Source organism: Nematostella vectensis, chromosome 10, assembly GCF_932526225.1.
Source record: "Nematostella vectensis chromosome 10, jaNemVect1.1, whole genome shotgun sequence".
Classification (NCBI taxonomy): Eukaryota; Metazoa; Cnidaria; class Anthozoa; order Actiniaria; family Edwardsiidae; genus Nematostella; species Nematostella vectensis.
Window position 1 is genome coordinate 14,656,869 of NC_064043.1, and position 23,467 is coordinate 14,680,335.

The window sequence follows — 23,467 nt, forward strand, 5'->3', positions numbered from 1 at the left end:
GGCGACGGTGCAACCAAGGTTCTCGCCTGAGACAGCGAGAAGGAATTACAACCACTTTTGTACCTGTGCTAGATACAGGAGTTTCGTTGTTACATGGTTGGTTGTTAGCGCTAAGTTGTGCCTGAAATGCCTGCTGCACGGCCATCTGAATCTCTGCAAATACTTCAGGGGCCAGAATAGGTGTTGTTGTTCCGGTAGGATTCATAATTAGCTCTTTTTTGTGTGTGAAAACTATGTTCTTTTAGACTGAAAAGCGTGGAACATACGTTAGCTTCACTCGAAACGCCGCCAGTGCAAGAAAGGCGCGGGGTGGTCATTCTCCTGACCAGGGGCCGGCATTCGGCCCCAGGGCGCGCGACCGTGACTAGGTTTAAGTTTTTAGAAATGTGTCTAAATTTCATTCAGACACATTTCTAAAAACATACTCTGAGCGTGCCCAGACCAAATTTCGTGACTCGACCGTTCCGCATTGTTTGCGAACAAAGGGGAGGGGAGGGGTGGGGTGATTTCCTATCCACTTTAGCGAACATGCAAAATAGGCATTAAAAAATCGCACACCTCAATACAATACAAGGCTCGATCTACTCGAAGTGTTCAATTATGTCACAAGTGGACTTTTGTTCACGAATAAACAGTGCATACTAAAGACATTGTATAAAAACAATGAAAAAAGGTAGAACAAGCATTCTCAACATTTTTGAAAAAGCCCCCTTAAAAAAAAGCCTTAACAAGACAGAGAAACTGATGTCTTTTTCGTGAGGTTTAGTCAACAGTACGATATGAATGTTTATTTTTAACTATCTTTACTGTTGTTTCCCTATGTATTCACTTGTTGCTTTTTTGTAATGAAAAATGTAAATTAAGATTTAAAAATTATACGCCACGTTCTTAGCGTTTTCTGACAGCCATCCGGCTGCATACGTTTCGACTTTGAGTTGATTCAGGTGCCGAACCTGCCGGATGAAGATCAACAAAGAACTGTACCATGAAAAGGCCACATTGACCAATGTACATCAGTTCTTTGATCGTCTTGTCGCTCTTCAATAGTACACTTGTTACCGTGATTACGGCAGAGTTTCGAGTGCTGCATCGTCGCCAATAGGGAAATTCCTTTTCCGAAAAACATTATGCCAAGCAAATACTGGTCGTGGCTGGCGTGCATCGCTATCTGTTCGTTACTATTTGTAGCGAAAACGGAAAAACCTCCCCCGCCATGGGCCCGAGCAAACGGACTCCAGGGTAAATTTGTTGTTTGCTTTGCACACTACGCTTTCAGACACTCTCTCATGCAAAAAAAAAATAGTCCAGTCTGTTTCATAGTGATAGAAATAGATCTTTTATTTCGTAGATAACCTCACAATACTTCAAACCTCATGATTAGTTTTCTGGTTTTTAGTTGTATTTTTTTAATTAAGATCCTTTTTTCATTTCACATAGATTTCCATAATGAAACCACGCGTGAAATAAACTTTTCAAGTATTGTTTTCCTATATTGTTAACGGACTTGTTTTTGACAGAGACAGTTACTCACCAAATGCGCAATTTAATAGAATATAAACATCAGTATTATAAAAGATATAACATATATATATTATTAAAAAAAAGATAAAATGTAAATCTATAAAGATAAACAAACATAATCTAGAAATAAAAACATAAACTAAGCCGAAAAATGATTTTCTTCAAATCACGAAACGCTGTTGCTTGTTCTAAAATTCTTGATAGCAGCTGTTGGTTGGAGTATGGCGTACTTGATAGAGCCAACTCCCTGATAGAGGTCAGTGTTGCAAGGGTCGCTAAAGAAATATCGCATTTCTCATTGGGGTCGGATGAGAGGGTTCGAACTCAAAAAGGGGGTGAAGCGAACGAGGCCCAGTAAATAGCAAAGTTCATTCTTCATACGGCCCTGCCTTCCCAAACATTTCACAGATTTTCCCTCTACATAACCTAGTCCCCGACCAAGAGGTTTCTCCAAGACAATTTTGCTGTATTTACAGGTTTTCAGTCGGAAAAGTCTTTTATTGGGTCCTTACATTTCTGTAATAATAGTGATCCGCCCTCCATCCTGTTCCAAAGGCTTCGAGGCGCTACCCGCCTTCGCTGATTATCAATTCACCAAATCATTGAGGGCGTTGAACCTCTAGGGTATCCTTTCTCCCACTCGTTAGATTAAAACGATCTGACTTTAATTTTTTCATCTTCCAGGTAGGCTTGATGGAGATATTGTGATTGATTCTCTTATATTAAAACTGGTTGAGCTAGAGAACAGCACTGAAGCTTACAAGGATGGGGGAGGAGCGAAAAGAAACATAGTCCAAGGCGCGGGCTACCTGTGGCCGGGTGGACTGGTGCCTTACGTCATTCAATCAACATTTGGTAAGTTATGACATAGATCTGTAGATTGTTGAACAAATTCGAAGGCGTAAGATGCTTTTTGCGCTTTTGAAACTCAGCGCAAAGGAGACGCAAGCGGAGACGGGAAAAACGGAATTATATCTCTGCCTTCCATCTCCGTCTACACTTATCTAACTTCTGTTGATGTGATTTGCCCACGCATTATTTTGCTTTTTGTCCGTGTCCTTTGCTAGAGAAAACCGACTTTGCAGCTGTCTGCAGCAGGAAGTCCGCCCTTTACTAGGCAATTCTAATCTAGACTCCATGTTTTTTTATCAGACTCATATCCTCTGGAAAAACAGACTATCAAAGCCGCGGTGAAAAAGTTCAACTCGTATTCTTGCGTCAAGTTCCTACCAAGAACCACCGAGCAATATTATATCAGCTTTATCCGGGGATCCGGGTTAGTTGCTGTACTTACACATAATAGACTTAAAGACTTGACTGAACCAGCTATTCTCTATATTGTCTTTGTTGTCTGATAAGTTTGCTAGTAAGCTCTCCTACCGTATATTCTAGCGGCAACTTCGTTCCCAGGGCCCTCTCCCTTTCATGTTATTTGGGTCGACGGGCAGCCTTTTTCCCGGAGAATTTTTTTACATGATATTTGAGTGCAATTTCTCAACGTTTCGAGGAATTCCTCTGATAAATGGTCAAAAGGGGTTGCATAAATCATTGTATATGGTTTATCTCTAGGATTGTTAAGTCTTCACATTATTTTGGGTGTGGTTGTAGATGCTCATCGTTTATTATGAGTGATTCACTTTATACAATGTGTGGTTGTAGATACTCGTTGTTCGTTTTGAGTAATTCACTTTATACAGTGTGTAGTTGTGGATGGTCTTCGTTTTGAGTGATACACCTTATACGATGTTTTGTTGTAAATGCTCATTGGTCGTTTTGAGTAATTCACTTTATATAATGTGTGGTTGTAGATACTCATCGTTTATTATGAGTAATTCACTTTATACAATGTGTGGTTGTAGATACTCTTTGTTCGTTTTGAGTGATTTAATTTATACAATGTGTGGTTGTAGATACACTCTTTGTTCGTTTTGAGTAATTCACTTTATACAATGTGTGGTTGTAGATACTCGTTGTTTGTTATGAGTGATTCACTTTAAACAATGTGTGGTTGTAGATACTCTTTGTTCGTTTTGAGTAATTCACTTTATACAATGTGTGGTTGTAGATACTCTTTGTTCGTTTTGAGTGATTCACTTTATACAATGTGTGGTTGTAGATACTCTTTGTTCGTTTTTAGTAATCCACTTTATACAATGTGTGGTTGCAGATGCTCATTGTTCATTTTGAGTAATTCACTTTATACAATGTGTGGTTGTAGATACTCGTTGTTCGTTTTGAGTCATTCACTTTATACAATGTGTGGTTGCAGATACTCATTGTTTATTATGAGTGATTCACTTTATACAGTGTTTGGTTGTAGATACTCATCGTTCGTTTTGAGTCATTCACTTTATACAATGTGTGGTTGTAGATACTAATTGTTTATTATGAGTGATTCACTTTATACAGTGTGTGGTTGTAGATACTCATCGTTCGTTTTGAGTCATTCACTTTATACAATGTGTGGTTGTAGATACTCGTTGTTTATTATGAGTAATTCACTTTATACAGTGTGTGGTTGTAGATACTCATTGTTCGTTTTGAGTCATTCACTTTATACAATGTGTGGTTGTAGATGCTCATTGTTTATTATGAGTGATTCACTTTATACAATGTGTGGTTGTAGATACTCGTTGTTCGTTTTGAGTAATTCACTTTATACAGTGTGTGGTTGTAGATACTCATTGTTCGTTTTGAGTAATTCACTTTATACAGTGTGTGGTTGTAGATACTCATTGTTCATTTTGAGTAATTCACTTTATACAATGTGTAGTTGTGGATGGCCTTCGTTTTGAGTGATACACCTTATACGATGTTTTGTTGTAGATGCTCATTGGTCGTTTTGAGTGATACACCTTATACGATGTGTGGTTGTAGATGCTCTTCGTTCGTTCTCTTATTGAGTCGTCTTAGATGCTCATCGAACGTTAATTCCCGACGTCTTAAGTAATTCCCCTTAAAGGGATATTTTCGTATATTGAATGGATTGTTACAGATGTTATTCACACGTGGGCCGTCGCCAAGTCGCCGCCCAGCCTGTGTCGATAGGTCCCGGATGTGCAAAGGTTGGGACGATACTACACGAGATGCTTCACGCGGTTGGGTTCTTCCACACTTCCTCTCGACACGACAGGGACGCCTACGTGCACGTGTTTTTAGACAACGTCGTCTCAAGTAAGAATTTGATAAGTAATGTCAAACATCAACCAGTCAAATCTTTATTTAGACATGATGTATACTAGGGATTCCACATTTTTTATTGCCCTAGATCTTAGTCTCCTGTGCAACCTAGAACTGTGTACGTGCAGTTTTTGGCTTTACAAATCTTCCCCTATTGGAACTCCCTCTCGCTCCACAATAATGAGCATAGGCTTCCACTTTAAAGAGGAGATTAGGTAGAAGATTGGTGAGCTTGAACAGTCTCAAATCTGCCTCTAATTCTGCCATTTACTATTTTCCCCCTTTAACCTGGTTAAAGCAATAGTACTTTTAGGCAAAACATCATCATCGGTGTTTTGCTGCTCAACAGGTTATGAACACAATTTTTGGAAGTACAAACAGAGCGAAGTCCACCATCTTGGCGCTCCGTACGATAAGGAATCCCTTATGCACCCGCCGCGTCTCTCCTGGTCACGCAACGGAAAAAGCACAGTCGAGTCGCGACGCATGCCGAGCGAGGTCCTCGGGCGAGTAGATGACGTCATGTCGGACATTGATGTCACGCAACTTAATGCACTCTATCAGTGCCCGAATACACGGAGTGAGTGAGTGAGGAAAATGGTTGGTATAGAAGCAGTAACAATTCTTGTGCGTCAAACTTGAAAAGGGAGATGAACAGAAACATGTCATATATCACATACGAAAAAGTTGAAGAAATTGACTCTCGATAACCCCGTATGAACCCTCTCAACTCGAACTCCAACACTGAGCAACTCCAATTCGAACGCACACAAACTCCAAGGGACAACATACACTTCCAGTTTCTTTAACCGTCTCACCGCATTGTGTAGCTAGGCTAACGTTGACTTAAATTTGATTGATATGTAGTAATGTCGATTGATGTATGTTTTTTTTCTGTATCCCAAGATTGTTTCGCGTGGTTAGGAATGATAAACGGTGAAATCGGTGACTCGCAGATAAGCGCATCGTCACACCTACAGTACTACGAACCACACCAGGCTAGGTTACACCTACTCGCCAGCTCTAAAGGCTTCGGTGCATGGTGTGCAGCTCAGAACCAGGCTCAGAACGAGTGGCTACAGGTATCCCATAAACAGAATCTGAAGTACAGGTTTAACGTATGTACTGTGATTTCGTCCGCAGTTGTCAATACATGTATAAAATATATACCATATGGCATCGAAACTTGCCATTAATGACTGTGATACTTTCAGTATACCGATCCCATTCTTTGTTTTTCCTTCAAATCCCAAGCAGTGGCAGCGAAAGAAGAACCGAGAAAGGGAAGTACATAGGACTAAAAGGACCAGGGCCTCACACACACGCCTAAAAAAACCTACCATATACTGCATATAATACTGTATGTAATCAGTATTTGTTGGTATTATGTCAGCTTGACTTTGGCACGGTGCGCGAGATATGCGGTATCGCAACACAAGGCAAAGATGACATCTTCAGCCCTGCATGGGTCAGCCACTACACGCTACGGTACAGCAACGACGGCTACTCATGGGTAGACTACTCTACTGTATGGTCATACGGACTGGTAATAAACTAGTCATTACTTTGTACTTTAACAAACCTTAGCATTAGCGTCTCCATGGTGCGCAGTCAGTTTTTCGTTAAGCCATTTGTTGAATTGCCTGCTGTGAGAGGAACTATAAACCCGAGGTGACCGAGAGTAGCCTTAGCCTGAACAACATCATGTAAAAAATAGCGAAACGCTTGCCGATTTTTACAAAATTGTTTATTATCTTCTAAGAAGAAGAGTCTCGGGCGTTAATGTGACCCGCTCGATCCGAGTCACAATTCCACTTTGATCCCTCCCTTCCGAATTTTGCGATTAGCTGAATAACGTGCAAAGAAACGAACGATTCCTTTTTCGCATGGGTATGCTGATCGACTCTTTTTTTTTTATTTAAATTTTATTTTGCAACATTGTTTTAGAGGGGGAGGGGGGGCTGACATGCAGTATACCATGAATGTTTATAGACAATCTAAATGCATTCAACACCGAGATTATCACTTCATTTGTTGTACTTTAGATTGGCAATGTAGACTGCAACTCCGTGCAATACAACTCACTGCCATCCAAGATACACGCCCGCTACCTGAGGGTCATACCCATCCATTGGTACCAGGAGATCTGCATGAGACTCGAGGTCTATGGGTGTTAGGGCTGGACATGGTGATCCGCATCCGCCCTTCTAGCTGGATACCATAAAATAAAAGTATTCACATTTGTATTCGGATCTTTCCCTAGCAACCACCTCAGTTGCAGATTAATCAGATATAGAGTGTAGGGAGTAGATTAGGACGTTCAAGGTCACCCTAATCCATAGCATACTGTATGAGATTTCTGTGGCAGATAAATCAGCCTACGCTTGCTTCTTTGGATCGGTTTGTTTTCATAACTGGTTCCCATTCAACCACTTTAATTGTAAGACAAATTAAAGTTAAACGGTAATAACACAAGGACTCTTGGATGGCTTTAAAGGACAAGGCAAATATTAGATCCCACAATCATACTTTTAACGAGATGATACGGACAAATGGCCCCCACTCTTCACCACCCGCATTAGCTACCCGCATTTTCTGCGGTTTAAGCCTAAAGCAAACAATCAATAAACGTCAAAAACATTGGGAAGCATGTTTTATTTTTCTCTGTATACGGGAGTTAACAGGAACGCTACACTCTTCATTAGCTATTTATTATATTGTATGCACACAATAAGGTAATCACGCTACCCCCCTACGGCACGCCATACTTATACATTTAACACCTAGGGTATGACATAGTTACAAGCGGTTTGTGATTCCCTTTTTTTCGCGAACAAGGAGCAGAAACACTATATTCAAAATATTACTTTAGTCTAATCTACAGAGTACAAAAACTGGGGGAGGGAGGAGGGGGGGGCGTAGGGACAGCTATAGTGCGATCAAGATTTGTGGACCAAGACACTGATAGACTTCCTACTAAAAAACGCATTTTATAGTCATTCCTTTGACGAAATTTACAAAAAGGCATATTCTAGTCGAGATAAGACCACGTGATGGTCACGTGATAATCATGTGAGGGTCACGTGATAGTTAACTGAGGTTGTAATGGGCCCTGATCTTGGAGAGCAAGGTGTCACACATGACCTTGGCGTCGCCTAGCAACATATTGGTGTTCTCTTTGAAGAAGACGGGGTTGTCCACGTCGGCATAGCCGGTACCTAGCGTCCTCTTCATTATTATCACCTGAGAACGAGATAACAACGGGTCAAAGTATTGGGGCCACTTGCTTTAGAAAGCTCGAAAACGGCCGAAATCATGCATTTAAATCGGAACGAACTCTAACAAAACCCCATTTTAGCGGGATTACGCGTGAGGACGATAGAAAGAGGGGAAAGACGTCTTTATCACCCTCTTTCTTTTGTCTTAGCGCTTAGGAAAAAAGTCTTTTTTCCCTCTTTCTATCGTCTTCGCGCGTTTTCCAGCTTCTGGTCTCCGCGTCGCCCTGATTTAATAGGCCATTCCAAGGGATACAAAGAGACAGAAATACTGGCTTCATGTAAGCGAGAGCCGAGAAAAGACGGAAAGCCAAGTTAAACACCAAACACAAAGACAGCAAAATCGAAGTGAAACCTGTAAAACCGGTTACTAACCTGTTTAGCCTTCCAGACCTCGAGCACAGGCATACCGGCGATGATTGAGTTAGGGTCGTCTTGAGCCGCCGAGTTCACGGTGTCGTTAGCGCCAATCACAAGCGCCAGGTCGGTTTCGGGAAAATCGTCATTGATCTCATCCATCTCCAAGACAACGTCATACGGGACACCGGCCTCCGCTAACGGGGCGTGAAAAAGGAGCATAAATTAGACACCTTATACTACTAGAAAAGAGGACGGCCAACACAAATTACACACTGAGCTAAGGCTACATTTAGCTTTACATTCTCAATGGAAAACTCGCGAACTATATTGACAAAAAAGGAGTAACCATCTTCAGTGTCTATGCTCGTTCTGCCTTGACAAGACATAGCTTAACAGTGCATATACGTCTATTCTGTAAGGTCCAGAAAAGACTGAAGACCGCCATAAAGAAGAATTCAGACTTAGGCTGTAGATAATACTTTAGACCATCATTATAACCATCGGCAGTAACTGCTCACTAAGTTTTCCTCCCATATCATATACCAGTTTGTAAATACCTCCCCGTAACTTTGTTGTAAATAACCAATCTGTAACTCAGTTCCTTATTGCAGCTTATCCTGCAATAAGCTCTGGAGTCGACGCTGGCTATTCATTTTTTACTCTATTTTCTATTCTTTTTTTTTCATGACCCGCCGATCGCTAATTGCCGGGCAAGCCTGCTGAGACACAATCAAAGTTTCCCATCTCCTTGCAAGGTTGATACGACTCGCATGGCAATTAATATTCTTTTGTTTTGAAAATTTACTCTCATCATTTTTAAAACTATAACCTTCCTAGCATTATTCAATGGAACTGGGCAGTTTTTATTGTAGGATTCATTGAATTTTCCAATGATTCTGGGTTTAGTTGGTGGCAAACATGTCGGATCAAGTGATTCAAAGATCTTTTACCCAGCAAAACATTTAGCTGTCCCGGCATGCGTCCCGCCACGGGGTGGATCCCAAAGCGGACGTTGAGCCCTTTGTCGCGCAGAGTCTTGACCATGTCTGCGATAGCGTACTGGGCCTTAGCCACAGCCAACCCATAACCCGGCACGATGATGACATTCTTGGCGCCAGTCAGCATCTCGATGGCGCTGTCTGCTTGGATCTCCGTGTGAGTGCCTTCGATCTTCATCTTCTCGCCAGTGCCTGAGAAGGAGGGGACAAGTGGTGTCACTTTGGGTAAACGTGGTGCCATGTGATCAGCACGTGATATCGTATTTAATTGTTGGGTAAACGTGGTGCCATGTGATCAGCACGTGATATCGTATTTAATTGTAGAATTTGATTTTCGCGCATTTTTTTCTCTTTTCGCGCGCTTGAGTATTTACGGCATTTTTTAACAATTCCTTGAATTCTAACTGCATATCTATTAGACAGCTGCGGATGGTGAAAATTAAGATTTTGGAATTACCCCCCTTCTCTGAGACCAAAGGAATAAATGGCTTTATATAATTTTTTACGGTTTTGATCAAATTTGAAAATTTCTGTTTCACGTCATCAATTCTGGTTTTAGGATAATAATAAACATTAAAGGTAAAGTTAAAGGAAAAATATAAGTACCATACCTGACGTCACAAACGCGCGCGTCCCAAACGAACGTGACGTCATAATCAAAGAAAATAAAAGCTTGCACTTGCACGGTCATGTTCGCGTCTGCATCGAGCTATGTGTGGGAAGAGCGACCGGCGTGTGGGCGTGTCCCGGGGGAAGGTGATGATTGGGTCTGGGTGCAGACGCTAACGGAAGAGTCAACGGAAGAAGACACGAGGTGAGGGCTTGTACGCTTTTATGGACTCTTGCCTTTACGGAAACTAAATACCGGTCCCAAGCGTTACCTATCATAGTAAGAGTTGAGTGTATTGTTTATAGAAACCCTTTGTTGATATTGATCAATCTTTAGCTCTGATAGCCGTGGTGATGAGGACACAAACCAACCAACAGAAAGTGAACCCAATTCTAGGAGAAAAGCGCCACACTGCAGGCGTGCCCCCGAACACATGGACATCGACCAGCCGCAAGAAAACATGCGCGTGACTCGTAGCCAAAAGCGAGCCTTGGTTGCCATGGAGATGGGCATGCTCCCTCGTGGCAGAAGGGTGAAGACTAGCAAGCCTGAGGAGGGCCGCACGCAAGGCGGGAAGATCACAAGGAAAACCACGCGAATGAGAAATCGCATCACCCGCGGTGGGAAAGACCGCGGGCGCGGGTTTAGCGGTGGTCACGTGAGCTGGCGTAGTGGTTAAAAACATGGACATTGCTTTCACATAATATCTACTACAAAAAGATAGTGGTTTCAATTCAGATGCAATAAAAAATGAAATTTGGTGATAGTAGAGGTTTTATCTGTGTCCCAGCCCGTTTGGACCTTAGCGAGAAAGATATATTTCGATTCGTACGTCCCGCTCCTGCCGTGTCTGAAGTTCGGCACGGCGCCGAGCACGGCCACGCCTGTCGTGCTGCACGGCAAAAGCACGACATCTTTTGAAACGTCGAGCTTTTAATGTTCCAGGTCAAATACCATATTAATATTGATTTGGTACAACAAAAACTTCGCATGAACTCAACTTTGACTACTCGCAACTTACTGGGCGCGACTCATTCAATGCGACGTCTGAATCAACGTTGAGCCAAATGTCTTTGTGTCGATACGGCACAGCACGGCAGGTAGTTCTGTGTATCTGCAGGTAGTTCATTGTATTTGTCTAGCTTGAAAAGTGCTATCTACAAAGTGTTGACAGAAATGGCTCCGAATAGTTATATTTATTTACAGCTTCCTTGAGAATAATTCTAAGAATTTCTTTCGACACCTTTAATTTGCTTTAGTGATTTTACCCATTTTTCCTTTGGTCGTTTTACATAGCGCGCTGGTCTGAGTTAACGGAATGTACAGTGATCAGGTGCGCAAGCGGTCATCCGGAAGCTACACGTTTTTTTTGGCGGGAAACAAATTTTGATTCACCAATGACTTACCTGAAGAAAGCGTTCCATATCCACCGAAGAGTACGTTTGACAGGGACCTGTTCATGGCCTTGCACATGATGTAAGACAGGATGCCTCCGGAGAAGCCGACAAGGGCGCCCACAATGGTCAGGAGGTCGTTGTTAAGCATAAAGCCCTCGGCGCACAGGGCCCACCCGGAGTACGAGTTAAGTACAGTGATAACAACAGGCATGTCAGCACCGCCGATAGATGCCGTCATGTGCCAACCCATGATCATGGAGAGGGTAGCGGTCGTACCTAGAAGGGAGAGGGGTGGCAAGGAAACGGTTATCGATGGTGAATGTGATTTGTTAAAAATAAATAAATGAATAAATAAACAAATAAAAATATAAATAAATTAATATATATATAAACAATGTCTTAAAAGGGAACAGATGGATTGGTGGGAAATACAATGATTGATTCACATACCCTTTTTTCCCCTCAAATGCTATCTTTGAACAAATCGAATGTCAAAAAAATCCAGACAAGCTGGTCTGCATAGACAATATGGAGTCTCTTGTTGTGACGAGGGGCTTATGCTCAAAACGTCAGCGAAACCATTCTTTCACAAAGCTGTATAAAATACCATTTTATCCTTATGTTGGTTTATCTCCCCACTTTCTTTGAACATTCTTATAAGGAGATTATTCTACTAAAACATATTTATCGATATGCAATGGAGTCGACTTCTGTGACAGTTGAGTGTACATATTCAAGACAAACCTTGTGCAATACTTACCAAGCATGGAGAGACCAACAGTAGGATCTCCACTGGACATGTAGTAGGCCATAGCTCCTACATTAGCCAGGGCCATGGCGATATTGAGCTGGTTCTTGCCAGGAAGAGCGAGAGCCTTTGAGCTCATCAGCCCATGCAGTTTGCCAAATGCCACCAGTGAACCAGTGAAGGTCACACCACCAATGAATGTCCCCAAGAAAATGGCGGTCTTGTGGACATTGCCAGCGGGGTCAGTGGCAAACAGGTCAACATCAATCATGTACTTGGAGATGGCAGTCAAGACTGCAGCGAGGCCGACAAAGCTGTGGAAGGCGGCGACAAGCTGGGGGAGGTCACTGACAGCAATACGACTAGAGATGAGGGCGCCGATGGTACCTCCCACACCCATCATAGCACCCATCTGCGTGAGGACATCCAAGTTGGGGTTGAGGCTACCAATGGTTGCCACCATGCCAGTTCCAACACCAATTATGCCTGGCAACAAATATAGAGAATATTCTTTAAAAAAGGAGCAGGCGTGAGCATAGTACAAGCTCACAAGGCTTGGAAGACATGAACTATAGCATATTGGGGCATACACAACATCCAGAATGGAAGCTAAGCAAACAGCTGTGTTCCACCATGTTTTGCCTTTGGTATGTCTAAGGTAGAACTTTGAGAACCTTCAACATTAACTAGGATACTGAAATTCCAGTTTGGTGCAGACCAAGGTAGGGAGGCTTGTATGGGTGAGTTGTATTCTGGCTAAAACGACCTTCCCTACAGTCTGCTCACTCCAAGCCACTATGTGCAAGGTACAGCCACTATTGTACAACCTACCAAGTGCATTTCCTTGTCTACAGGTGCTCTGAGTTGAGAGTCCACCCAGGGCACCAACACAGCATAGCGAGGATACCAGGTAGGCCAACTGGTCAATTTCCGCATAGCCGGCATGTTTAGCTAGAGCATAACCACCAATGACCGCCGCTCCAGGGATGGCATACATGTAAGTGTACTCTGGGGGATCCTCTGCAAAATGAAATTAAAAGATCATAAACAACAAATAATATGTGTAGACTATGCATCAACAAAATAAAAAAATTAATATGACAGGGGGCCGGGTAGTGCAGTATTTTTTTCTTCATTCTTTCCTCTGCATTTTTCAGTAGAAATCTTTGCTTTGTTTGGGTGTAGAATAGCCTTGTGGTTATTTATTGGGTTAAACATTTGATTATGTGTAAGAGAAAACATTTTTGTTTACTTGAAACAGAAATGTGTCTGCTTCAGGACCAGATGTTTACTAAATACTACACTGCATTGCAGACACCTTAGGGCGGACTGCTGTGGGTGATGGATGCAGTGAAATGGCTAACACTTGCATTGGCAATTCAAACAAATTTTGGATTTTGAATGGCAGAGGACAGAAAGCCATTTAGCTGCAGGAAATAGAATACAGAATATTGAAAAATGCAGTTTAATAAATGAGGTTTACCTGGTCTCCTGAACATGTCCAACATTCTCTTGGTAATAATAAAGCCGCCAGTGATGTTAATAGATGAGATGAGAGCAGCTGCTGCTGCCAATGACGTGGCTGTATTGCTAGGTAGAACCCCACCCCCCATCATCACTAGACCACCAGCTGCTGTTATACCAGAGATGGCATTGGTGACTGACATCAGAGGTGAGTGGAGGGCGGGCGTAACACCCCAAACAACTTTGTACCCAATGACACCAGCCAGGGAGAAGGTTGTCACCATTGTTGCAAACTCTGGATTAGGGGCAGCCACGCCCAATGCAAGCAGTGAGCCAAGTCCAGCTGTAAAAGACATTTTAGTCAATATTGTTTAAAGCATTGGAAATTAAAATTAAATACTGACTTTTGTTGGGGTGTAAAATGTTATTATACTAGTTATAATAACATACTGTTAGTACCGTAAAAGAACTGCTCACAAATGTTAACTACGTGGAAGAGCCCACAATCTACTAACTAGTAAAGTGACTGTACAATGAATCACATTTGATCCCATCTAGCAATTTGTGCTATACAATACAAACTATCAACCCAATAAGAAAGATGAACAAATTTAGACCATCAAGAAGTGCTATTACTAATCATAAAGACAATGAGGAGCTTTCCTCATATATATTTATGAAAGTGCTACTGAATTTTCACATTTATATTTACATCACCTGTGGTAAGACCGGTTTCAGACATGGCCTTCTGAAATGGGGTCTGTTCTGGGGGTTTAACCATTGCTTTCCCCTTGGGTGGGGCAGGGGGCGGCATTGCTATTGGTGGTGGAGGCCACATCATTTCACCATCTTTCACCACTATGGAACCTCTGATAACGTCATCTTTCAGGTCAATGCCGAACTTTCCTTTCTCAGAACCCATGGACAGGAGGTATTTGGTTAGGTTGTTTGCATAGAGGGTGCTCGCTTGTGTGGGTAGTCGGCTGGGTAGGTCAGTGTAGCCAACAATCTAAAAACATGGATACACTTTAAAGAAGGCAATTTCACACTCAATACAAGCTCTTTTATTTATTTAAATCTGCTAATTTGGGCAGATAACTGGGAAAGTTTCATACAGCCGTACTGATCGCTCGGTTTTGTTCTATGAAACTCCACAGAAATGCTTGCTATGCTGACTAGACTTACATTGACTCCATTATGGACATACAGCTCTCCTGGTTTGGTAAGCTCACAGTTGCCGCCTGTCTCTGCAGCCAAATCTACTATGACTGAACCAGGCTTCATGCTCTCTACCATTTCCTTGGAGATCAGTTTAGGTGCTGGTTTGCCAGGGATCAATGCAGTTGTTATGACAATGTCAACCTCACGGCACTGCTTGGCAAACAGCTCCATCTCTGCCTTGATGTATTCTGGTGACATCTCCTTGGCGTATCCACCACCACCTGTAAGGGAATAAGTCCGTGATATCAGGGAATGGACTATTTAAGATGGTGCTTGTTTCAGAGCAGGTGCTTTAGTAGATGGAACCTCCATAAAACAGACAATTTGATTTTCCCAACCAAGCTGTGCTTTCTACTTACTTGAATTTGATAAAAATAATGGAAAACTTTATCTATGATGAAATATTCACTTATTCAGGCCTTGTTTCAACACTACGTTATGTGAATAAATGTCATAGAGCAATAACTTTTACTCTCGAAGTAAGCTCAAATGATTCTCTATTTTTATACCAGTATGTTTATTTGAATCCTTCTTCCAAAACCTTGCTTCATTTGCAAATCACAATCAGATTTCAGTGGAAAATGGATGTGCTTTCTCTTTACTTGAATTTATGACAACAGTCATTAGGCAACCATCCCAAGACGTTCGGCGACTCAACTTGTCTAAGGCAGGCAGGTTACCACCTCCTGTAACATATGGTTGTTATAGAAGGGTCTCACTTTATTTCTTATCTTCTCCATTAAATGACTAACCTTCTCCAGACTCCTCAACGTGGATTTCCAGGAACTCAGCACCGAGCGACTGGACCTGCTCTTTCACAGCAGCCCTGGTGTCAAATGCTCGCACAATGGCACCCATGTTCTTAGCATGTGCCATGGCCGACAGGCCAGCAACACCACCACCTGGAAATTGAGACACATTCATCACAAGGAATCAAGGTGTCAGGGTAGTGGTAGAGTTGCTCAGTAGTTCCTGTGCTTCTCATCATCAGGTTTAATTCCCAGTTTATCCACCTCTGCTCCAAGGACTATCCTCCATCTTTTTCTCCCCTCCCCCCCCCCTCCAGTTTTTCCTCCTCCACAACCAAAAAACAACCATTCCTACCTAAATTGTATTCTGTGACATGAGCCATATGCTAGCTACCCGAAGCACTTTTTTATGCCTTTGGTTTGATTATGTTTTATCTGTGCTCCTGATATTAAGCCAGAAGAGTTATAAGCTTTTCAAATTCATTTAATTACTCAGATTTATCTATATCTTCACAACTAACAATTTTAAACATACCAATAACCAGCATTTTCGCAGGAGGAACTTTTCCAGCAGCAGTGATCTGACCAGTGAAAAATCTACCAAACAGATTTGCAGCCTCAATAACAGCCTTGTAACCAGCAATGTTTGCCATTGAGCTCAAGCCATCAAATCCCTGGGCCCTGCTGATACGTGGGATGCAGTCCACGGCAAAAGCAGTTATGTTTCTCTTTTTCAGAATCTCAACCAGATCTTTGTTCTGTGCGGGGTACAGGAAACTCACAAGTTTCTGTCCCTCTTTCATCATTTCTGCTTCCTCTGGCAGTGGAGGTCGCACCTATGACATAAATTTGATGAGGAATAAAAAGCAAAAGTCTAGTTTTCTTTATTTTCATATAAAAATAGAGGAACTGGTCTCTACTTCCACAGTCACACACACAAACCGTAGTTTGTTTTTCATCTTTTGCTGGTGTCCTGGGTTCGGGCAGACACAAATTCAATTATGGTGGAAGATCCATAAAATATGTTCATACTTCTATCATTATAATGGTCTCCATGTGACTGGTCTTCCTTTTTAATTGAAAGTGCTTTATTTCATATTTGTATATCCATTATATATATCTTGGTTTGTAGGAAAAAAACACGCGAACTACCGTTTCATCTCTACAAGCCTGTTTCGTGGTTGCCCAAATGTATATAATGGATATACAAATTTTAAATTCCTATGTCAGATCAATGAGACAAGATCCATAAATAATAATATAACACTTCCATGCCTCAAAGGTTGTTTGTTATATACAGTGGATGTTCCACTGTAACTGATAAGTAATCTCCCCAACATTGTGATTTGCACAACAAAACCATTGCTGGTTTATCGAAGCAATAAAGTATGATTGGTGAAGACACTCTAATCATGTTATCATTCACCTTCAGGATGATATCCGAGGTGTTATACACGTCCTTCACACTCTTGATTTGTGCTCCTGCGGCAACATAATCAGCATCCATAAACTTAGCGTCCAGGCCTGCACCCTCTTCTATCACCACCTTGAAGCCTTGTTTGGTGTAGTTCTTGACAGCCTCAGGACTGATGGCCACACGTCGCTCGTTGGCAGACATCTCCTTTGGGACGCCAATGGTCAGTTGGTCATATGGGATCAAGGGCACTGCAGATGCCTCTGGCTGGCCTGTGAAATAGTATTAGTTTCTGCTGCTGGCTTATCTTAGCACAAGCTTCAAAAATTCACCTATAAATAATATGATTTTACCTTTTGCTTCATTGGCACAAAACCTTACAGTTCCTGCTGCAAGCCTGGGGTAGAAGTTATGATGCTGAAAGATGGAGCATAAACAGATTTATAATATGGATTAATTTATAGATTTTATGCAAATGTCAAGGTATTGTGATTTATGAAAACGACTATAGCCTAGGGTTTTTCTTGGGGGTGCAATCAAGTTTTCTGATAAAAATCTGACCGGCCCCCAAAAAACCAAGAGGGATTGTTTATCCCTACAGAACATTTATTATTGGATTTGGCTAGAAACAAGTCTGACTCATAGATTTATGACATACCAGAGTGATCTAGAATGCTTTTTTTTATCTAATTCACTTCTGCTTTATAGATTTGTCTACAATAGCATGTCTATTGCGAGCCGGAAGTGGACTTTTTGCTGTTGTTGGGGGGTGCTAACGTAACTCTTGCACCCCGTGGGAACTACTGAATTAGTGTAACGGTCTGGGACGTTAAGAACCAGGGGCTATAATACAGCAGAATCCTGTATCTTTTCATAGTGCTAATTTGCCAGGTTTATCTGTCATGTTTCACCCCTTATTCAGACCAGGGTGCAGAAATAAAAATTAAACAGTACAATAGTGAAAACTTTTTTGACATGATACTGATTGCGCATACCTTCAGCACTGAACTCTTAGGTGTTGTTGCTGATCTACAGATGCCGTCCAACAAGGAACTCCTTGCGCCTGGAGGTGAGGAGCATATTACTTTAAGATCAGGGAAAGAATGCATGCATACAAACATTATAGGATTAAGAGTTATTTTTCCTGATTCATGAACAGCCTGTTTTATTGTGTATCATGAAACTGACAGATAATATTTTGTGATCCATGCTTGCTACCATCCGTCATGAACTCAATGGATGGTAATTTGTTTACTGTCCAAACAACTTCAATACATCATTTTTGATTCAACACAGTTTGTTTTGCAACCCAACTTTTCCAAATTTGGTGCCCCCCTTGTTAACCCTTTCACTATCAAAACGGCCAAAAGCGGCCAAACGGAAATGTGACGTTTTTCCTGGAGCGGCCAAAAGCGGCCATTTTGCATACAACTCCAAACAATCGTCCCTCTCCTCCCTAGGGAATTCATGCTGCAGGAAAACACGTGGACTTTTGTTCTTACGACATTAGCCAATCAAATCCCACCAACTGCGCATAATTTTTCATTGTATAAGGTGCGTGAGCGCCGACCCCTGTACTGCAAACATGGCGGAATCTTTAGCGATCGATCCGAGCGAATTTAGAGCGATTTTTGGTGTTAATCCTGACGAGAATGATGATGTAAACAATTCTGAAAATGAGTTTCAGGGTTTTGAACTTTCTTCTGAGGAAGAAAGCAGTTCTTCTGAGGAAGAAAGCGAAGACGAGAGCGATGAAGATAGTGTTAAAAATTGGTCGGAGAAACTCACGCATTTCGACCTCGAGGACTTCACCGGGCAACAACGGTTGAAGAAAACGGTATCAGAAGATGCAAAAGCTGAAGACTATTTTAGCTTGATGTTTTCGGATGAACTTATTGGTTTAATTTCTGACGAAACTAACCGATATGCACAATTTGTTATCGGGCAGAAGGCCGATAGAGAGGCACGGCTGGCGAAGTGGAAGGACGTCACTCCCGACGAACTCCGCATGTTCCTTGGGGTAGCGCTCGTGATGGGAATTAATTCCTTGCCACAGCAAGCCCTTTATTGGTCCCAAAACCCCCTATTTGGAAACCTTGGGATTCAGGACGTGATCCCCAAGACAAGGTTTGAAGAGATCGCCCAATTCCTGCACTTCAGCGATCCGAACAACGAGCCACAACGTGGGGACGCCGATTACGACCGTCTCTTTAAAGTTCGCCCGGTACTGAGCGATGTCTTAAAAAGTATCCAGCAAGCTTACAAGCCCTCAAAGGACATATCAGTCGATGAGGGAATGATTGCCTTCAAGGGAAGACTTTGTTTTCGCCAATATATGCCTGCAAAGCCGACGAAATACGGCATAAAAGTGTGGATGGCGGCCGACGCGAACAACGGCTACGTGTGCAACTATAAAGTTTACCTTGGGCAAGAAAACAGACAGCGTGTCCATGGACTCGGCTACGATGTGGTTATGGATATGGCTAAGCCTTTCCTTAACAGTTACAGACACATCTTCTGTGATAACTTTTTTACAACTGTTCGGCTTTTTGACCACTTGCTAGATCAAAAAACCTATGCATGCGGGACTGTGCGCGTGAATCGCAGGGAATTGCCGCCATGTGCCAAAGAGAAGTTGAAGCCCGGTGAAATGCTTCAGAGTCAGCGAGGCCAGCTCCTCTTCACAAAATGGCACGACAAGAGGGATGTCAGTCTTCTTTCGACAAATGTTTCCCCTCTTGAGCCGGGTCGCACAGTAAGAAGAAAGTATCGCAGCCGCGAAGAAATGACATCGAAAAGCCGAAGGTGACGGATGTTTACACGGCGCACATGGGAGGAGTTGACCGCGCGGACCAGCTCCGATCGTTTTATTCCTCGGGCTGGCAATCGCGTAAATTGTATAAATACGTGTTTTGGTTTTTGTTCAATCTGGCAGTGACCAACGCATTCGTCATTGAAGGATTTAAGCGCCAATTACAAGGAAAGGTGAAGAGGACTGTTATCGTTTTCAAGACAGAACTAGCGCAATCGCTTATTGCTAAGTTCAACTCGAGAAAGCGCCCACGAGTCCCTGCTCCCCCAACTCCCCAGAACATCCCAGCCTCAGCTCATGTCGCCACTCATGTAGAAGGAAGGAAGAGGGCATGTGTTCTTTGCAGCAAGAAGGGAAAAACGACCCCGAAAGGCTACAAGATTATGAGTGCACGGTCTGCAAAGTCGGTCTCTGTCGTAAAGGTTGCCACCAGGCATTCCATGAAATGGACCATGGCACGGCATAAACTATCATAGCACAGACTTTATTTTTACACTATTTCTTATGACTATATGCTTACAACTACCTTTATTATATGTTCTATTTATATTTTGTGTCTAAGATAAACAATAATCTTGTAAATGATGCAGAATTTGAGATCATTGGTAAAGAAGATGGCGCGAAATTTGAATTTTTGTATGAAATTGTGAATTCAAATCATTATAGCTCTAAGCAATAGTGGCAAAAACGCCAATATTTCGCTTCATTAAAAACTTCATTATCTGCACTACTTGTTTCTGTGCTTTATTCTTTACAATCTGCCTCCAAAACCTACTGAGCATGCATGTTTTGTTTTGGTGTGTAAATTAGTGGGGAATGCTAATTAGGCTCCAGGAACAGCAGGATGTGACACACATTGGGCTTCAGTAGTGAAAGGGTTAATAAAATAGATAATAATATAACCTTGTTCAAAGTCAATCACTAAAGTATAAGGTGTAGCAATCTCTTAGTTTTTTAGAAATGCCTCAATAAGCCAAGAAACCTTGTTTTTTTTTTATAAAAAACTGATTTTTAATTCCTAAATTCTTTGTGAATCATGAATTCTCTAAACGTTTTAATGATTTCTGTTTTTTTTAACTTGCGCAGGAACACCCGTTACCACCCCTGCCATAATTAGATCGCCACTGGAAATAATAATCATAATATTTCCCACTCACCATTCAAAGCATGCAGTCTGCCTGACCTGAATGCATTTGTACTGGCCCTGAGAAACATTGTTCTCCCTACAAGAAAAAGATTTACAATTTCATAGCTATTTAGCAAACACTATAAACATGGAAGCTCTGACATTTTGACTTTTAAAGTGCCCAAACACAAGAAGTGGATTTTCTGCCCCTCCCTTCCCCCAAAGGACCCTCCCACTGCCAAATCCACTTAAAAAAATGACATTTATTGAAAATCCCATCACTGTTTTCAAGGGTGGAGGTTATCAAATGAGCACAAGGAAGAGAAAGAGTTCTTGATTAAATAATGTTTCATTTAGCATTTTCTTAAAAAAAAACGATAAAATGTTTTTCAGCAGTGCCCTCCCAATAAGTCTATTCTTCCCTCCACAAATGAACTAATAATGCCATGAAGTGCTTTGGGCAAAGCAATGTTCACCTTTCTAAAAGTGAATGCCCTGAATGTTTATTACAGTAGTGGAACTGTCTGCAAACAAAAGTGTTTGTAAGCAGGGATATTATAGTATGATAACTTCACATAAAGTCATTGTTGTTGTTTCGTTTTGATTTGATTATGCTGATTTCGCTGTCAGTACATGTGTACTTACATGTTGCTAATAGATGCTAACTAATAAACCAATAAAATAAATTAAGCACCCAAATGGTTTAACAATTCCTGCAAATCCTAACAAAGAAATGAGCAAATAAAATAAAGTTTTATTTTGTAGCACGTGTAGATGGTTTATAGTTAATTAAAACAGTTCTCAAAATTAGCGGCTTCATAACAGTGAAGGAAAAATTCTCCAATATTTTGATATAACAACGGAATAAAATTATTATTCACATTAGAGACTCATTTTACTGTTGGAACTTCTCTTCGAGGTAATGGGGGGGTTTGTTTTACCATCGGTAATCACAAAATGTCCATCTTTTGTTTCAGCAAATCAAAAATACATGTAACTTACAGTGCTAACTGTTCAGTTCCACTCCCGGGAATTTCGAAGCAAAAGCTTGAAACATAACCTTGGCTAATGAGAGGTCATTTTGAGAGGAATCGAACATACTTTAAACCTAGAAAGCACTATTTTAGCGGTCACATGGGAACACTGAGAAATCCCTCGCAGAATTCAATCGAAGATTTCCGGTCCCTCTTCCAAAGTATATAAAATGCAGTGAATCTTAGCAAAAATTAAATACCTAAAAACAATGAAAAGGAGTACAAAGCACATTGCTTACCTTGATTCAGGTCCCAGACGTTTAATGTGCGTGGAACCCGAACTAGAAAGGTCGAAATACCGGCTTTACTGAGCAAGGAATCATCAATCGAAGCCCTAGTACCCAAGCTACCCAAAGCTTTTAAGGACTCACGGTCGGGGTGTACCAATATGGGGTTGGGGTTTGGGGCTCCTAGGGGCTTCGGGGCCAATCAGGTGAGTGAGTTGAAAAACTTCAGCCAATCGGATCACACCAAGTAGATTGAACGGAAGGAGTGTCCGGGGGAGGGGACGGGGTTGTGTCCCAGCAAAGGAGACAAGAAAGGGGGGGCACCAATACACGATTCCCGCAAATCTTGTAGCTGTGCATTTTAGGCAGGTCTCGATATTCCTAATATAAGAATTTTTTTCTAAATATAATACTCAATGAAGTTGAGAAGTAGATAATTACATAAACATTTTAAACGATTAAAAACACAATTTGATTCTACATTTTAGAACGCATCACACTAGCAAAATTATTTTTCTGCTACCTGAGCCTTAGCATGTTCTTAGTATGTTCTTAGAATTTGTTGAAATCTCAGGCTGGACGTTCGTATAAAAAAATAAAGATAAAAAAATGAGATAGTTGTACTATCGTTAGTCGGGTGAGATGTACTTTTTTGAACGAGCATCCGAGTAAACTACTAATGTAGGGTATGCTGTGAATATTCTTGTGTTATTCGGGAAATCTAACCGCTCTCCGGCGCAGCAAATCCATACTGGCTTCATTTCCTGATTTCTGCATGTCGACATTTTCCATTCGGCAATACCACATGTTCTAGTGCCCGTTTACGTGCTTTCCTTCTTCTTTTTTTTCTAACTGCATCATTGGTTGCGTATTTAATTTACGCGTGAATGAATAATAACGTGGTGAATAACGAGACACATTCTAAAATATTGCTTTTCTTCACGAAAATCGCAAGAAGTTACCCCTTGCATACCCGTGGCAAGCCTCGAATTATTGGGAGACGGGGCTATACAGAAACATTAAACATTGGGGGGCACAGCCACGCCCCTACTGGTCAATTCCTTATCATTTTTCAAAATATTGGGTGGGGGGCACGTGCCCCCAGTGTACATCCTGCTACAGCCCTGCCTTGTCACAGAGGTAAAAAATTAGAATCATAGAACTGTAGAAGACTTCTAACAGTCTGAGGTTACGTAGTGCTATCCACATGGACTCCACAGGGATCCTGATAAGGCTTGAAGTTGATGACATCACTTCGTGACATTGACCCTAGAGGAGGGTGTACGCAATAATACGTGTTCTCCTACCGGATATTCAAAAAGTTGCCCGCT

The 23,467-nt window shown here is 41.7% G+C and overlaps 3 protein-coding genes across 4 annotated transcripts; 2 read left to right on the forward strand and 1 right to left on the reverse strand.

Moving 5' to 3' along the window:
• Window positions 1–967: 967 nt before the first annotated feature.
• On the forward strand, window positions 968–7,348 carry LOC5509435 (zinc metalloproteinase nas-6). The gene is made up of 8 exons (XM_001629900.3): window positions 968–1,239; window positions 2,206–2,376; window positions 2,674–2,797; window positions 4,517–4,695; window positions 5,051–5,281; window positions 5,608–5,783; window positions 6,095–6,247; window positions 6,747–7,348. The coding sequence occupies exons 1-8, from the start codon at window positions 1,128–1,130 to the stop codon at window positions 6,876–6,878; spliced, it is 1,278 nt and encodes a 425-aa protein (XP_001629950.2). The 5' UTR covers window positions 968–1,127; the 3' UTR covers window positions 6,879–7,348.
• LOC5500559 (NAD(P) transhydrogenase, mitochondrial) lies at window positions 7,338–22,275 on the reverse strand. Its single transcript, XM_048733210.1, has 16 exons — window positions 22,149–22,275; window positions 20,907–20,972; window positions 17,933–18,000; window positions 17,291–17,354; window positions 16,950–17,209; window positions 16,059–16,359; window positions 15,527–15,676; window positions 14,739–14,995; window positions 14,271–14,562; window positions 13,573–13,896; window positions 12,921–13,109; window positions 12,102–12,575; window positions 11,351–11,617; window positions 9,287–9,526; window positions 8,352–8,530; window positions 7,338–7,944 (listed from the first exon to the last, which is right to left on the reverse strand). The coding sequence occupies exons 2-16, from the start codon at window positions 20,962–20,964 to the stop codon at window positions 7,792–7,794; spliced, it is 3,276 nt and encodes a 1,091-aa protein (XP_048589167.1). The 5' UTR covers window positions 20,965–20,972; window positions 22,149–22,275; the 3' UTR covers window positions 7,338–7,791.
• Window positions 9,985–10,710, forward strand: LOC116616307. 2 transcript variants are annotated; one of them, XM_032378376.2, is made up of 2 exons: window positions 9,985–10,148; window positions 10,281–10,710. In XM_032378376.2, exons 1-2 carry the CDS (start codon window positions 10,024–10,026, stop codon window positions 10,621–10,623), a joined length of 468 nt encoding a protein of 155 aa, XP_032234267.1. In that variant the 5' UTR covers window positions 9,985–10,023; the 3' UTR covers window positions 10,624–10,710. The 2 variants fall into 2 exon arrangements, with proteins under 2 accessions (XP_032234267.1, XP_032234268.1); XM_032378377.2 differs by having other exon boundaries at window positions 10,290–10,710.
• Window positions 22,276–23,467: the final 1,192 nt, after the last annotated feature.

Coding starts and splice junctions, on each gene's coding strand:
- LOC5509435 (XM_001629900.3), top strand. CDS start 1,128: ATGCCAAGCAAATACTGGTCGTGGCTGGCGTGCATCGCTATCTGTTCG. Junction 1,240..2,205: donor CCGAGCAAACGGACTCCAGG/GTAAATTTGTTG, acceptor TTCATCTTCCAG/GTAGGCTTGATGGAGATATT. Junction 2,798..4,516: donor AGCTTTATCCGGGGATCCGG/GTTAGTTGCTGT, acceptor GGATTGTTACAG/ATGTTATTCACACGTGGGCC.
- LOC116616307 (XM_032378376.2), top strand. CDS start 10,024: ATGTTCGCGTCTGCATCGAGCTATGTGTGGGAAGAGCGACCGGCGTGT. Junction 10,149..10,280: donor TCAACGGAAGAAGACACGAG/GTGAGGGCTTGT, acceptor ATCAATCTTTAG/CTCTGATAGCCGTGGTGATG.
- LOC5500559 (XM_048733210.1), bottom strand. CDS start 20,964: ATGTTTCTCAGGGCCAGTACAAATGCATTCAGGTCAGGCAGACTGCAT. Junction 14,996..15,526: donor CGTTGAGGAGTCTGGAGAAG/GTTAGTCATTTA, acceptor ATTCCCTTACAG/GTGGTGGTGGATACGCCAAG. Junction 9,527..11,350: donor ATATGGAACGCTTTCTTCAG/GTAAGTCATTGG, acceptor CCTCCTTCTCAG/GCACTGGCGAGAAGATGAAG.